This window comes from Amia ocellicauda, chromosome 23, assembly GCF_036373705.1.
Source record: "Amia ocellicauda isolate fAmiCal2 chromosome 23, fAmiCal2.hap1, whole genome shotgun sequence".
NCBI classification, from domain to species: Eukaryota; Metazoa; Chordata; class Actinopteri; order Amiiformes; family Amiidae; genus Amia; species Amia ocellicauda.
Window position 1 is genome coordinate 13229101 of NC_089872.1, and position 15424 is coordinate 13244524.

The following is a 15424-nucleotide window of genomic DNA, read 5'->3' on the forward strand; positions in this document are numbered from 1 at the left end:
TGAACACAATTATATATAAAATAAAATAAACATTCAATAAATAATGGTATTCTTGTCTTTCTAGAAGTGAATAGATCATACATTTTAGGCTTAAATAAAGAAAGGAGAATAAAAGGTGCATAAAACATTTAAATACATTTTATTAACAGATACTGACACTCATGTTCACAAAACTTCCAACACCCAACCTATTGAACATCTTTGTGCATCAACTATTTTCTTGGAACCCACTATACACAGATCATATATATATATATATATAAAAAAAAAAAGATCCACACTGACAATATATACAGTCCGAGAGACAAATACAGAATGGCATTGAACAATTAACAATAAATAAGCAGGCACTTCTGAACAGATGCACAGAACACTGACACAGTCAACTACAACTGAAAGCAAACACAAAAGAATATTTTTGTAGGGAAAAAAAAAAGCATCAGCGCAAAGTGTGTACTTTAATCACCAAAATATCACCTTTGGTTCTTGTTTGAATACCCGTTTAAGTTTGTGCATTTGCTACCCGCTGATATGCTCAGTAGACAGTGAAGCAGGTTGCGAAGATACACCTGGAAGCTACTATGTGAGTGGGGGGGGGGGCAGAGATAATGTAGATGCATGCATGAATAAAATGCAAAGGGTAGATCGAACATTCTTTTTTTCAAGAACTATTTAAAAAGGCACCAAGGGTATGAAATGCAAACCTAAGCAACCACCCCATCCACAACAACACACTTACACACAGACCAGGGGTGAAAACTCCCTCCATTTACCATTGCATAACAATATAAACACATGAAACCATCTTAAAAGTCCTCATCCATTGTGAATTAGTCAAGATAACGGATGCATTTATTTATTTTAAGGATAATCCAGTGTGAATTTTCGTAACACAAAGACAAAATTGACATGGGACAACCTGGATGTTTTTCTGCTTCTAACCAGGCGATCCTTTATGTTCAAGAGCAACTATCAAAATATGGGAGAAAAACAAAAACTTTCAAAACATGAAGAAAACAAATGCTGGTTCATAGCAACCCACCTTTAAGGAGTCATTGGTTCAAATGCAAAATCTCTTTAGTAAAAAGGTAAAAATACAAAAAGACACAATGAGACTTAACTGGATTTCAATTGGTTTCTATGCATACCAATATATAGCTAACTTGACCCAACAGAAATGATCATGTAGAAATAATTAGGATTACAAAACTTCTACTAATTGCATAAGGAAAACTGAGTTCAAGTCACGTGAGTAGAGAACAAATACTGGTGTGTGATTTTAAGGAATGCAATCCTATTTTCTAGTACCTTTCAGTTTTATTCTAGATTAATAGAGCACATTGTAACCACTATGACAGTCGGATATATTATGACCTCTTAATAAACCATATAATTTAAGAGGCTAATTGTATTATGGGGCCTGCAATGAATTTGGAACATTGTCCTTCAAAATGCTGAAATAAATTAAGGACCCGTGATCCTGTCTGAACTATGCATGAACTGATTTGCCTTTTCAGCAACATGATAAGGATATTCTCTACTGCAAGTGTATGAAAACAGATGGGCTTTCACTTCATAGATATAACTCTTTAATTGCATATTGGTTTAAACATAAAATACTTTTCATTCACCATCAAGTTTCTGCCAGCCTTGTAAACCTACTGAAATGTATCCAGCCCCTGAACTGATCATCGGATTTCATTCCCGACACTATTCTATAAAACATCAATTTTTACCACTTGCACATAATCTCTAGATAGTTATGGGTATTTCTCCCCTCCCCAGTAGGGGGCTCTGTGAAAAAGTGGGACATTATCCAACAACATTTTTCCCAATTAAATATTTCCAAAGCAAAGGTGCCTTCCATTTCCTTCCTTCCACCCTTGCTCCATGCAATTCATCCTAATATATAACCTTATAACAATCTTCCAATGAGAAACCCTCATGTTAAGACTTATTCATTCCTTACACGAAGACCAGCTCTGATAAACCCCATGTTTTCGGCCTCATTCTGGCCATGAGTATTTCACAGAAATATGTAGGAAACATTATGGAGGAAAAATAAGAAACTGAGGGCTAACCCCTCAAAATAACCAAATGACATGCAATGGCTTTGGAATCTCTTGAATTAAATTTAGTGGTTTATTTTCAAAATGCCATCATAGTCTAATGCATAGTTTTCCTATGTGCCAGGGTTCCTCCAAAACTGAATGTTCCCCAACTTGCTTGTTTTTTTCCAAAATGTATGAATGAACTCTGCCCTCTTACAACCCAACATTGCAAATTGACTAATTCTTCCACTTAAATGCTTGTTGATGTGCCCAATGTGAAGCACAATCTCACCCTTGCATTGAGAATGTTAGTTGTTTTTGGGGTGAAATGTAAAAACATGAACATAAAACCATGTTTAGAAGAAACTTTCAGCAGAGAACTTGCAATACAGGTTTAATTCAGTAAGTCTGTGTTAAGAATTTTAATACTGTTTTTGTGCTCATTAATATTCTGCAGAATATTAATGTTTATAAAATGTATATTTAAGGATCCTGTTTTCAGAACATCTTAACGCCTGACATTCTTAAATTTTATTAAAGCAGCATTTTTGCATTTTTTTTTTTTTATTCTTTACAAAATATTCACCTCTCTAGTAGATTAAACACATTTCTACTAGCTCTGATGATAAAACATGAAAAATGTTTAGAGATTTCAGTTCGAATGCAATCACATGACAATCCATCATGAGTATAAAAAGATGGGTTTGCTTAATTTAAATGTGATGCACAACAGGCAAATGCCTTTAACCAAGACAGGTATAACAAACAAAACAGACACATCATTCAACCAATGTCACTTATTTTTTACCATACAGAAGATTCTGGCAATACTAGATTAAAAAAAAAAAAAAAAAAAGCATTCACTAGAAGCTCTTATAGGAACAGTCCCAAAACAAACTTTTCTTGGGGTGGTCACATCTTTCCATGGTATTTATGCTGTTACATAAGCAACTGTGTTCTTCAAGCTCACCCCTACACTCACACTCCCTGCAATTAATTGTTACAATGCACCACAGTTGCAAAAATATGCTCAAATTAAATCCAGCATTTGAACTGGCTTTTTCAAAAGGAAGTAAATGTGCCCAAATGATAAAAAAAAAAATATATATATATATATAGATCTAGTATAGATTTTATAAAATGCTGCACTTTGCAATTTGTTTTCAAAATATGGGCCAGTTTTTTTATATAATAAATAGATATTTTTTAGATATCATTTTAATTTAATATAGGAAATTTAAATAAACAGCTTCAACTGTGGAGCAATTTTTTGGGAATGACAGAAAATCAAAATGTTGGGTCACACATTCTCAGACCCTCTGCAAGTCAGGCACACACTGACATCACTGACATCACTGACATCACTGACATCACTGACATCACTGACATCACTGACATCACTGACATCACTGACAGTTTAATTCTGGGTCATTAAGCCATGACCATATTTTGATCATTTCTTGAGGAGTTCTGCTGTGAACAAGCATCAAGCCTTTATAAGCACAAGGATTATTTCTGTACTTCTCCTCAATATCAAAAGTCCTGAAACCTTTGTGCTTCTCTGGGACGAGACCAAGTTTCTTAAGGCACATGCCTGTATAGACGTCATCGATGGGATACAGTGACACTTGCTGGGACATGTTATACAGCCTCAGTGCCAGGCTTCCCGAGTAGAGGAAGCCTCCGCCGCCAGCGTAGGGTGGGTACGGTCCCACAAAAATGCTCTCTGGAATGAAGTACTTCAGCTTCTTGTCCCGGTGAGGTCCCGCATTTGTGATGACATCCCCGATGAACAAATCTTTGGATTTTGGGTGTTGCAAGCCCTTCAAGTATTCCAGGATGCGATAGGTGTTCACAAAAACGTCATCGTCCCCCTTAAACACAAACTGTGCCTTAGAGCAGTACTCATTGACCCACTGCAGGAACAGGACTTCCTTGATTGTCAGGTTGAAAAAGGAGTCCCTGTAGTCCCACATCAGGATGTCCCCATACATCTTGCTCTCATACTCCAGCATTTTGGAAAGGTTGGGGAAGTGGTCCACCGCCGTCGCATTGCCCAGCAGAAACACAGTGGTCACCGTCATGTTCCCCAGTTTACCAGCCTTCCCCCAAGACTCACGGATGGCCTGCCTCCTATCGAAGTGAGGAGCCAGGGATTTCACGGCCAGCAGAAGGAAAGGGTGGTCCTTGCACTTGTGTGGTTGGTTCACCACCATGGGATACGTCCTGCACTTCATATACAGAAGGAAGTCTTTGAAGCGCTCTGGGAGGGAGTTGTAGTCCTTCACTTGGGTCGTGACACTGATATCAGGGTCGCAGCCGTTCAGGGAGCTGCCATTGGCGGTGGTGGTGGTGCTGGACACACTATCCAGAAAACTGCTGATGCTTCCATTCAGCACAGCCAGGATGGGGTTGTGGATATAGTCCAGAGTCTGTTGCTCGCGGTTCCAGTACGCGTCAAAGGGGACAGGTTTCTTCCAAAACCTCTTGGCTGGAATGTGCACTTTACTACTGCTGCTTTTGTCCTGGCCTCCACTCCTGGAGACTTCCACCACAATGTAAATGAAGAAATTCACCATCATCATAATACCCACCACCTTCACCTTCACCTTCTTCATCTCGTTTTTCTGGGAAGAAAAAGCACAGAAATTAGCTTTGACACCAACTAGAACAGGATACTGAATTCCATGCCCTGCCTGTTCTGTGGAAGCTAGGTTTATGTTGCTCGAGGCTAATTTAATCCTGGGTGCCTTGAAATAAATATGCACATTTTTCTTAGACAAACTTTTTCCAGTGCTAAGCGGGCACCATGTGCTCTCTATTCCACTCACTCATGACATTAATTACAGACTGCAATATAACATCACTAAATGCAGAATAGGCACACAAAAAAAGAAATTGTAAAAACAAGAAAAAAAACATTTTATATATATGGAAGTCACCCTCATGGGGTGGGAAAAAACCTAGGGGAATTTGCTCTATAGTCACTTTAGTGGCCTTTTAGTTAGCAAAACTGGTCAGATCAAAATGCTAGAAACAAATTGCAATTTGTTACTGAACAATTGCCTTGTAGGAAATTCTGGAAATCGGAAATAGTCTTCAGGGGATTCCCGTTTTAACAGATAGTGATCATCTCGTCCTTTAATCAGCATTACCTAGAACTGAAATAAGGTGAATACTTTTAACACCCATTCAAACAAAAGTTAAGGCTTCCCAGTAAGTAAAGTGGTTTCTGTATTGTGACAGTAGGGTTTCCCACAGCTATGGCCTATTTCCAATACTCGCCGGGTCTCCAATAGTCGCCATAATCATGTAAACAAAAGCCCATCTCTAATAAACACCAGGTTACTTGACAATGTTTTATAAATAATTAAAAGGGAAATTGATACAGTTTCTAAAGATGAAAGACCCTTCCACAACATATTTACATAAACTTATTTTTAGTTTTTGCATCTCTCGTTTTCAGTAACTATATATACCATATATATATAAAAAAAAAACAATCACGTGTTTATTAATTTCTCACTTTAACACACACATCTATATATATATCTAACTAACTAACTAATGTGTGTATATATATATATATATATATATATATATATATATAGTTCACCATACATTGAATGTGATTTGTTTGCATCTTTGGAAAACAAATTAAAAAATAATTTAAAAAATACATAAGTCTGGCCTATTAGCCTACTTCTACAATGAAGCAATATTTCCAGGCTCTTCTTACTCTGCATGAGTCCGCGATGTCTATTTATGAATGTTCAATACAAACGCCAGTCTCCAATTGACGGCGGGGCTTCTTGCAGTTATTTGGAATAAAATCCGGGTGCGTTTAATTGATGTTTTACGGTATACAGACATACTGTTATTTTTTTTTTTCCAAACAAGCACCCTTGCTCTTGACTCTGTCCCCCTCTCTCAATCACCATGGCTGCACCCCCTGCTCTCATTTACTACCGCTAGCACCCCCAAGCAAATCTGAGACACCACCATGACTATGTTTCCCCCACAAAAATACTCAACAGTATTGTGATAAGTAATATATATGTGAATAAGTTTGGGTTGGAATGTGGTCAATCGTTTTGAATAAGAGGCTGTTTTATCTTAAACACATTTGAATATAAAATTAAAAAACAAGCAAATGTGGGACAAGTTGGAACAGGAAATCCTCAAATGCTCATTTAAGAAACTGTACAATCATGTGGTGTGTGCACACGCCCTGAGGAACTAACCCAACATCCTGACAGAAGGTTGGTGAAAAAAAAAAGTCACAGATTAGAGGAATGATATTGCATTTTAGTGGATTAAAAAGGTTAAAATGAAGCAAAGCTAGACACAATGCAACACGCTCAAACAAGAAAATACAAGGGATTCATTGAGGGGAAAGGATATTCATAAATGATTAGTAAACACCTACCTCTAAACTCTCTATGGTCCCCCACCTGGATAACACAGTTACTCAGAAGCCAGAGAAAGGTAAAATGGTCTCTAACTACCAGATATCAGGGAATGAAACACCACCCCCCACCCCCCTACTTTTTTTAATAACCTCTATGAAAATAACCATTTCAGGTCACATGCCATCAAACAAATCCTGGAGGGGAAAACACTGAGTTGCATAATCAGTGGTTTGCTCTAATTGTGCACACTATGAGGATTTAAAACATTCATGCAGATGCAGCCATGAAGACATGCAAGCTGTTATATAGGGACACAGGATCCACTCCCTGCAACCACATAGGAGTCTACTGGTCATTTTTACCTGTCAGCACTTAGTCACAAAAATAATGAATGCGTCAGTCGTCTCCAGGGGTTGGTCTCCAATGCCCTCCAGTCCGAAGCACATTAACCCATTTTGAGGAGTTGTCGGCGGGGGGGGGGGGGGGTGGAATGCTGAACTCAAGTACTTTTTTTTTTACCTGGACAAAGGAGAACAAAAATACTTCAGTTCAACAAGAAAGCGAATTTGGCTTGGGTTGAACACACAAATGTCTATTCAGATTAAAGCCTTTATTCAACATCCGTTAGTGGAGAAAGTAAACCAAGGGAGTTACAGTCCCCAGGTCACTCCGATGTCGCAGAAAACTCAAGGTAGAATAAAGAAAGGAAGGATTTGCAAAGGCCGCACAGCCTGCCATTCCTTTCACTGCCTTGTGCTAAGCCAATAAGCACACGAATGGGGACGAGAGATCAAACAACTTTTGTTCAGAACAATCTGGAAACGTCAGGATTGAGGCCGATAACGCAAAGGGTTCTTCGTTCTCCCCTCTGCAGCTGCAAAGCCATTTGCACTTCAGCACAGAAATCTGCCATAGCCAGTGTTACATTGCTGAACTTCAACTAGTATATCTTGAGCAACAAAGGCCCCAATCACAGCTACAGTCTGGCACTTCCAATGGAAAGTCAGTGACACAGGGAGATAGCACAGCTGAATACAAACTGTCAGCAAGTAACGCAAGACTCCATTATAACATTAAATTTAACAATTACCATTGTTCATTCATATCCACTGCCAACACCACTGCTTTTAAATTGGTTAGAATTGCACAGATGTAATGGAGTGCCATTGTACATAAAGGCCTTAAAGCCTTAAAGGCTTTGCATTTTCATTTGGAAAGGTCGTGCATATATAAAAGGTTGTACAGGATATATGAAAATGTAGAAACCTGCATGTAACCATTTTCACACTCGAAAACCAAATACTTAAAGATGACTTCATTACAGATTGTGGTGGTCGGAATAACACAAATAGCTTAGCCTACTCATAGATGAGCCAATTCAGTTTAGTACTTCCTAGCACAGGGCCGTTCACAAATTGCACCTGCATGCAGCTTAATCTGCATAATTCTCCATCTTTATAATGGGATGGCATGGGAAGATGTTCACAGCCCTCCTTCACAAGGTGCAAAGTTCCTATACATTTCAATGGTGCTGCACAGAATACTCCTGTAGAGGAGGGGAAAGAAAAAAAAAAAAAAAAACCTGAACGCTTGATAAATTGACACCTAACAAAAAGTGGTAAGAGTAAGGAGATTTTCTTTGAGAGGTAGAGGGGAGGGAGGATTACCACAGCCACTGGCAGAAATTCTTGAAATGATGCAGGTTTAGTTGCCTCCTAAAGAAGCAACCTTACTTTAAAATCCTTGCCTCTCACAAAATCTCAATATAAACCAGAGCAAGGTAGTTCTTAGAAAATGTGGGCGTTCAACTTACATGCAGCAGGCGATGAGAAGCCATCTAAATGCGTCCTTGATTAAGCATTTCAAGGACATTTCATTCAGACGCTAAATAAGCCCTACTGAAGCTCTCCGTTTGTTAAGTAGATTTGCAAACTGAAGTTTCAGGACTTCTGCCAAATTCTGAATGTTTCTATAGATTTCTTATTTATACAACATTTGGGAAAGCAAAGCAAAACAAAACTGTAGAAACAACAGCTAAGAAGCAGCTGTATGTTTTTCATTGATACAGTAGCACAGCCAGATAGTTTACAAGGGTGGCCAACTTTCCTTGCCATCTTTTGTGAGCAGAGTACTGCTGAGAATGGATGTGACAACAGTATGGTCACAGGCCACTATACAATCATTAGCTTCTTGTCACCTATAACTGAAACAAGCTCTGGGACTGGTAGACAGGCAGGCACCACAGGGGAAGCAACACATTGTAAGCCTGGCTCAGAGGGTGAGCATTAGACCAGAACAATAAAAGATTGTAAAGCCTGCAGCACACAGCCCGGCTGAAGCCGACCAGACTCCACTCAACCCACTTCAAATCCACGATCAGATGTGCTTAGTTTGGATCAGTCATTACAAGTAGGTTTTCCCGACTGGGTGCCGCACACTGTGAAGACTGAACAAAACTCGGTACAACTGGATATTAGACCACATTTCTGCTAGTTGGTCTGTGTTCCTTCATCCAAAATTCAGCAACCTTCACCGCAATTCATGTCATACACCTGCTTTGCCATTGGTTGACACTTATCTAAACCAGTCTTTGCGTAAAACTGATACTGACTGCATACGATCAGTGGTGTTGAACGGAGTCAGCTCAGTTTCAGTCAGGCTGTGTACAGCAGGATTAATGGGGGTAGGGTTCTGGTTTGACCAAGTAGTGTCACCTGGCCTACACTAGATCTGTATGGCTGCTAAATTCTTGACTTGCTATAGACATTAATTTTCTTGATTTGATCTTGAAAACAAAATAGAAGCTTAAATGAACCCAATATGTTTAGGTTGCGAAGCCTGATTATCTGTGCGTGTGATGAATGTGTGCTCGTCTGTAATTTATGATTCCCATGTAGCTCAAAGTTTTGATTTGGTCTAGCCCATAGTTGAAGTCATAAAATGTATCCTATGCTTTTATTGCACTGGCACAATTTTGGAGGGTTCAAGAACAATAGCATTTGACTTTGTAGTTTTGTTAATTTACTCCTTACCTGGTAATATACAGAATTACTTTGCCTCATTTTAAATCAGCATTGTTTTCAATTTGGAATCATGGGAACATTGTTATATGCACACATACACACTAATTAAATTACATAATTTTAATATACGAGTAATTGTCACAGCAAGCTTTTCTGGGAAAACACTCCCTGTGAACAATCTATGTGGACAACAAGTGTAAGCTACTTGAAAAAATGTTTTACAAATGCTTCCTACATTCAAGACCGCTTTCCATTGGGGCCCATTAATATGTACAAATCAGTCTTTCCTCAAAGTTATTCGGTCATGCATTACACAGTCACTAATGATTCCCTCTCCTTAAAATATTCCGACCACAGTCAGAATATTTAGTGTTTGTACAGAGTGTCCTGTACCTCCACCTCTTTCCACAAAGGACTAACATCCACTAGGAAATGTAATCTGTAGAAGTTCACAGTTCAAAGCAATCCCAGGAACCGTGCCACTTGAATAAATGTTGAGAAAGTCGAGTCAAAGTGTAATCTATTGTCTTTTTTTAGGCGGTGAGCCAAACTCTACAAGCAACTTTAAGAAATAAACAAAAGGCCAGTCAACATAATGCTTAAGAAATAAGTAGCCATGAAAACAGACAGTTTTAAAAAGTGAACTGCCAGCTGGAGGAACACATGCAACTGAAATAACTATGTTCGAGTTACAGATCTTTTGTGTTGTAGTGCAACGCCATCATATGCAGCATTAGCACAGGATTTTAGAGGTGTTAGTCGTCAAATTTAGGAAACAGGATTAGGGAACACTCAGGAGACCGATTCCTAATTCTACATGACGGCTCTGTCGCAGCCTGGTACACTACCTGCAATTTATAACCAGCAACAGCAACTTGGATTGAGCCCCAATTATTACTAATATGTATATATGTTAACAGATCCTAAAAATCCTAGTACAATGAGCCAACAAATGCAGACACAATACAGTTAAATCTTAGGTATGTGCTGCAGGGTGGGGTAGGCATAGGAGAATTGGCTGTAAAACAATAGCAGTGCTAACCATACATAATTGCACCAGACTAGACTTTTAGGACAACTAAGGAGTTGTTCTAGATAGGAAAATATCCCCCCAGCAATAAGGTCACAAGCTATCATCACTGGTCAGCAGTGTACTTCCATTACAGATTTAAGTTGGTAAGGTTACTTAAAGTGGTCTTATGCAAGATCAAACTGATACAGAGTAGTCTTAAGTGGTAAAAAAGATTGGCAATGTCAACAAGTTTGAGAGCACTTCATCATCCTAATCATATTGGTTTCTGGTTTTATTGAAAGACCTTAAACAAACACAAGAGTTGCAGGACTTCTCACATCGCATGAAAACTTACTTGGGTTGTACAACATGAAGAGTATTTTAAAACTTGTGAGACGAAGGCTACACTATGTTGATTTCAATGTTTTTCAAAGCAACATATTTAAACAGCTGCTGCAAATAGGCTCCCAATGTCTTGCAGCCTCTGGAAATTCACATGGGATGGGAGAAAATGAACCACCAATTACAATTAAATATGTCCCAAACCATACCTTTTTATTTAATTTAATTTCCTATACATTTCTGTTGGGGAACATTTATGAACATGTGCAATTTGTAACCGAACATTTTCAGAAAGGATAAATATAGTGAAGGTTCAGAAAAGGGGGGGGGTTGAAGGTTGGCTTTGGGGGGCTGCTCCAAACATCCTCAAGGGCCGCACTTTGGGAAACCACATTTTACACTGATGTGGTAAACCTTGAAAAAGTTTTAGTATAAACTGTTCTTGCAGACAATATTAGCATCCCGATTCTCATCACAGAATGGAGTGACTGACCATGAGTCTTAAAGCTAGGTGTACCGATTATTTTATTTTTCATTCTACACTAATCACACTTCCATGGAAATGCAAGTCAATTACACATATTGGACTGTTTACAATTCAAAACAGTAGTCACGTTATTATAAAAATATATATATATATATATATATATATATATAAACAAGATGCCTCAGACACTTTTCAAAGAATACTCCACTTCAATAGAGAAATTGCTCCAGAGAAGTACTGCCCAGAGATAAATAACGAATTGCCTCCAGGGACTATAATAACAGAAATAAGTCTGCAGCAGTCCGCTATAAGAATTAAGTGTTAAATGGACTGCGTTTCCTGGAAAAAATTATGACGGACGTCTTATGAATAGCAGCACAACTTTTTCAGTCAGAGGCCAGAGGACAGACAAATAGTATGCATCTGTGGTAAAGTGATTTGTGTACCTGCCCTTTAGACACTTGTCAGAGACGTCATGCACTGACCTCATGAGCAAAACATTTAGGCAAGTCTTAGATGGCTTGCATCACACTTTTTTGTTTGTACATATATAGGCTAATCTATTTTAAATATTAATATATAGAAAACATGTGATCCTGTTTTATTGTGGTTTCTTTTCACACTTTTTTTTTTAAAAAGGGGTTACAGAGGGATTTTTTTTTTTTTTTTTTAACACATTGAGTAAATGGCGTTACTTGTTCTCAGACCTTGGTTCCATTAAGACATTCAAGGATAAACATACTGTAACCAAACACCACACTGTGTCCAACTTGTCCAAATTAGATTGTGATAAAAGCCTACTACATATAAAAAGGTAACAAGATATAATGTACAACCCTGTGACATACTTTTCAATGTACTAAATACAATCTTAAAGACCTAGGTTAATATACTTGTCACCTTTCACCATATGCCATAACAAAATCTCTAAAAAAAAAGCTTTAAAACCCAAACACTACACAAAACAAATGTGCCGCTACTAGCTACAGTAGTAATATGGTTTTAGGTCACAAATTGTTTTGCCCAAACACATTGGAAAAAGAAGTTGGCTGATTCTATGGAAAATTAATCAAAGTATAAACTATAAACAGCATAGTATCACTTTACTCCAATGTGTTAAAATATATTTTCACACTGGCAACAGATTATTTCACATGATAACCATGTGTTTGGGGACATCATGAGTGGATAGGGAGAACATCTTATTGGGATGAGGAACTCCAGAGATGTTTCTTAACAGTTGAAGTGAAAAGCCCACATTTAATACAGATGACAATACAAAAAAAGAATGGAGGTGGGGCTGCTTTATAGAAGAAAAGAGGGGTTAACCACAGAGGACACGGTTTCTTTCCATTAAGTGATCATCTTTCACATGACACATGAACACGTGTCAGGCACTGAGTTTTGCCCAAAACGAAACTATACAAATCATTCTCTACTAAAAGTTAAAAAAAGAAGCAAGATACGCCACTGAAATATAAAGGTGGCATAAGCCTACTGTCTTACTATAATTTTAAAATACTGATTGAGGGGGTGGGGGGATACTAGGCCACATACAAACTATAATCAAATCAATCCCAAGCCATCTTTTCTGGTATATGATTATCTGTATAATAACATTTATAAAGGAGGCACTTAAGCCCTGATGTCATAAACCTATGATAACTTTTTCTTTTTTAAAGCCTTTGTCAGACATGACTCTTTAACAAAGTCATTGTTACCAGATATTACAAATTCACCTGAATGAACCCAGTAGAAGCACATTTACTATTCAATGAATTGTAAAGAACACCTGCTCACACTATACTTACTGTTGACAGGTAGCTCAATGTTTGCTTTAAGACTCGTTTTACACAGCCATGTTGAGTAATGATTCAAATCAATACATCTAGAGTTGCTTCTCAACTAATTAAAAAAGCAATATCATATTCAAAGCAGTGACATAAGAACTCCCCCTACAGATGAAATGAAGCTACACTGGCGAACCTTATTCTGACATGTGGCTCTAGCCAAAGAAGCCACCCAGGGTACAAATAGAGACCCAATATCTTTTATGTCCAAAAACAAGCTGTCGTGTCTATCTAAATCAATGTATTGGGGAATAAATAGTAAGAAGCCAATGCCTGCCCATGCTGAATGATCTGCAAGGATACTGAAAGCCCTGGTCAATCCTATTAATGTATTACTTGTGTAAACGCCTCTGCTTGGCCGAGGTTAGATAACACGCACACAAACATGGCGTGAAGCCCAGCTAAAGCAGCACAGGTAGGTGATCTGGGCAGCAGCTGCAGCGTCTGCTCGCAAATCTGCACATAAATCCATCATCACCTACAAATACACTTTGCCCCATTGTACACCCACGTCATGTTTGAACTTTTACAAAGGAAACGCAGGTAGGCTGTATTATTTACCAAGGTGTCCAGTCCATTTTAAATGCATTTTGCTTTGGGCATATTAGCAATTATTTTACATGCATCTGGAGCAACAGGTTTTCATGCCGGGTTAAAAAAAAAATGTTATTTCCAGAAACCAGCTGTAGCTCCACAACTGGTTACCGCCGCCTCCCAGAGCACATGCTTGCGTAAACCAGGAGGTTATCTCCAGTGGCGGCTGTACACAGGTCGCCTTCTGGCGGCGCAGACGTCCGCAGGCCTGCGCGGCTCCACCAATGGGAGCGGCGGGATCGTGCAGCTCGGCGCAGGACTGCGGGCATCTGCGCCACACGAACCCGAACATAATCATTTCCGCAGGTGTCTTGTGCCACACATCCACAGCGCGCTCCCACACGTTACACATAGTGAGATATTGTGCTAAAATACATCGATCACAACAATGGAGTTCATTTTTTAAACATGAAAGTGCAGCATTTTAAAAGCAAACCCTGTGACCGGCCTGACAGCTGGAAGGAGAGCACAGCCATGATCAAACTTATTTGTTTTGTACTCACCTCGCTGTGCTATGAAGAGCAGCCGATTAGCACCTCATTCCCCAGACGCAGCAACGGCAAATCCCCAAATATACCAAACCATCCCAAAGGGAAAACAGGAAAACAAAAGTTGGGTGTCCTCCACACACAAACCTGTGGCATAAGGTTAGAGGTGCTCACAAAAAAAAATTAAAGTTATGTTGCTCTCCACGTCATCTCGTCCACACGGGTCCAGCCAGCCTCGTCTTCCTCGCCGAGAGCCGGGTCTGTGCAGCCGGGGCGGGGATGCGATCTCGTCTTTTCCCCCCGGCCACTGGAAACAAAGCTGCGATATTGTCTCGGCGCACTTTCTGCTCACAGAAACGCGTCTGACTGTTCATTTAAGGGCAGCGAAACCATCTGCCGGCTCCCCAGGACGCGCTCTTCCATGTCTGCTTTCACTCAAAGGTTTGCCCCCCAATGCCCACGCTGTGAAGGAGAGGGAAATTCCCACTGCACCTCCACGCAAAAGTGGCTCAACACCCTCTCTGTGACATATAAAGAGCCGACCTCCTCCTCTAGGTGTGACGTAGTTTTTTTTTTAATGGGTGGAGATTTCGCGTGAGTAAATACAACACGTGACCGAGTCTAATTGACCGCTACTTTAAATGAAGTTGCCGCCAGTATTTGAGATTGCATTGTAGGTGCATGTGTGTATTTCCATGTATGTATAGATATGGATATTTACAGAGCAATCTAGTTGTGTGTGTGTGTTTGCGTTTGCATGGGGATATTCCTGAAGTTTGTTTTTGTATTTCCAACATAAACAGACGCCAACAAAGGCCAACGTGATGGTGTCTCCTGGCCATCTCCCTGATGATGTCCCTCTGCAGAGATGGCTTCAGCACTGACATTTCACCATATTAACGTGAACATAAACTTTTTAGTGGCATCTTCTTTTGTTTACTCCCTTGAGCTTTATAGGACTCCAAGGACCAGGATTAGATAGAATGGTCATGTATTCATATTTATATTTCACAAGAGTTGTTATTCCCTGGGTTTGGGTTTTAATCGGTGTATATATTGCAATTGAATAGATACAGAAAAGAAATGGGTAGCTATAGAAAATATTTAAAATGTTGTGTTGGAAACCCATTACACATTATGTTGTTTTTGATGAAGACAGTAGAAA

The 15424-nt window shown here is 39.1% G+C and overlaps 1 protein-coding gene across 2 annotated transcripts; it reads right to left on the reverse strand.

The window, feature by feature from the left end:
• Positions 1-122: 122 nt before the first annotated feature.
• On the reverse strand, positions 123-14797 carry LOC136718735 (N-acetyllactosaminide beta-1,3-N-acetylglucosaminyltransferase 2). Of its 2 annotated transcripts, XM_066696450.1 has the most exons (3): positions 14275-14796; positions 6826-6982; positions 123-4678 (listed from the first exon to the last, which is right to left on the reverse strand). In XM_066696450.1, the coding sequence occupies exon 3, from the start codon at positions 4667-4669 to the stop codon at positions 3458-3460; it is 1212 nt and encodes a 403-aa protein (XP_066552547.1). In that variant the 5' UTR covers positions 4670-4678; positions 6826-6982; positions 14275-14796; the 3' UTR covers positions 123-3457. The 2 variants fall into 2 exon arrangements, with proteins under 2 accessions (XP_066552547.1, XP_066552548.1); XM_066696451.1 differs by lacking the exon at positions 6826-6982 and having other exon boundaries at positions 14275-14797.
• Positions 14798-15424: the final 627 nt, after the last annotated feature.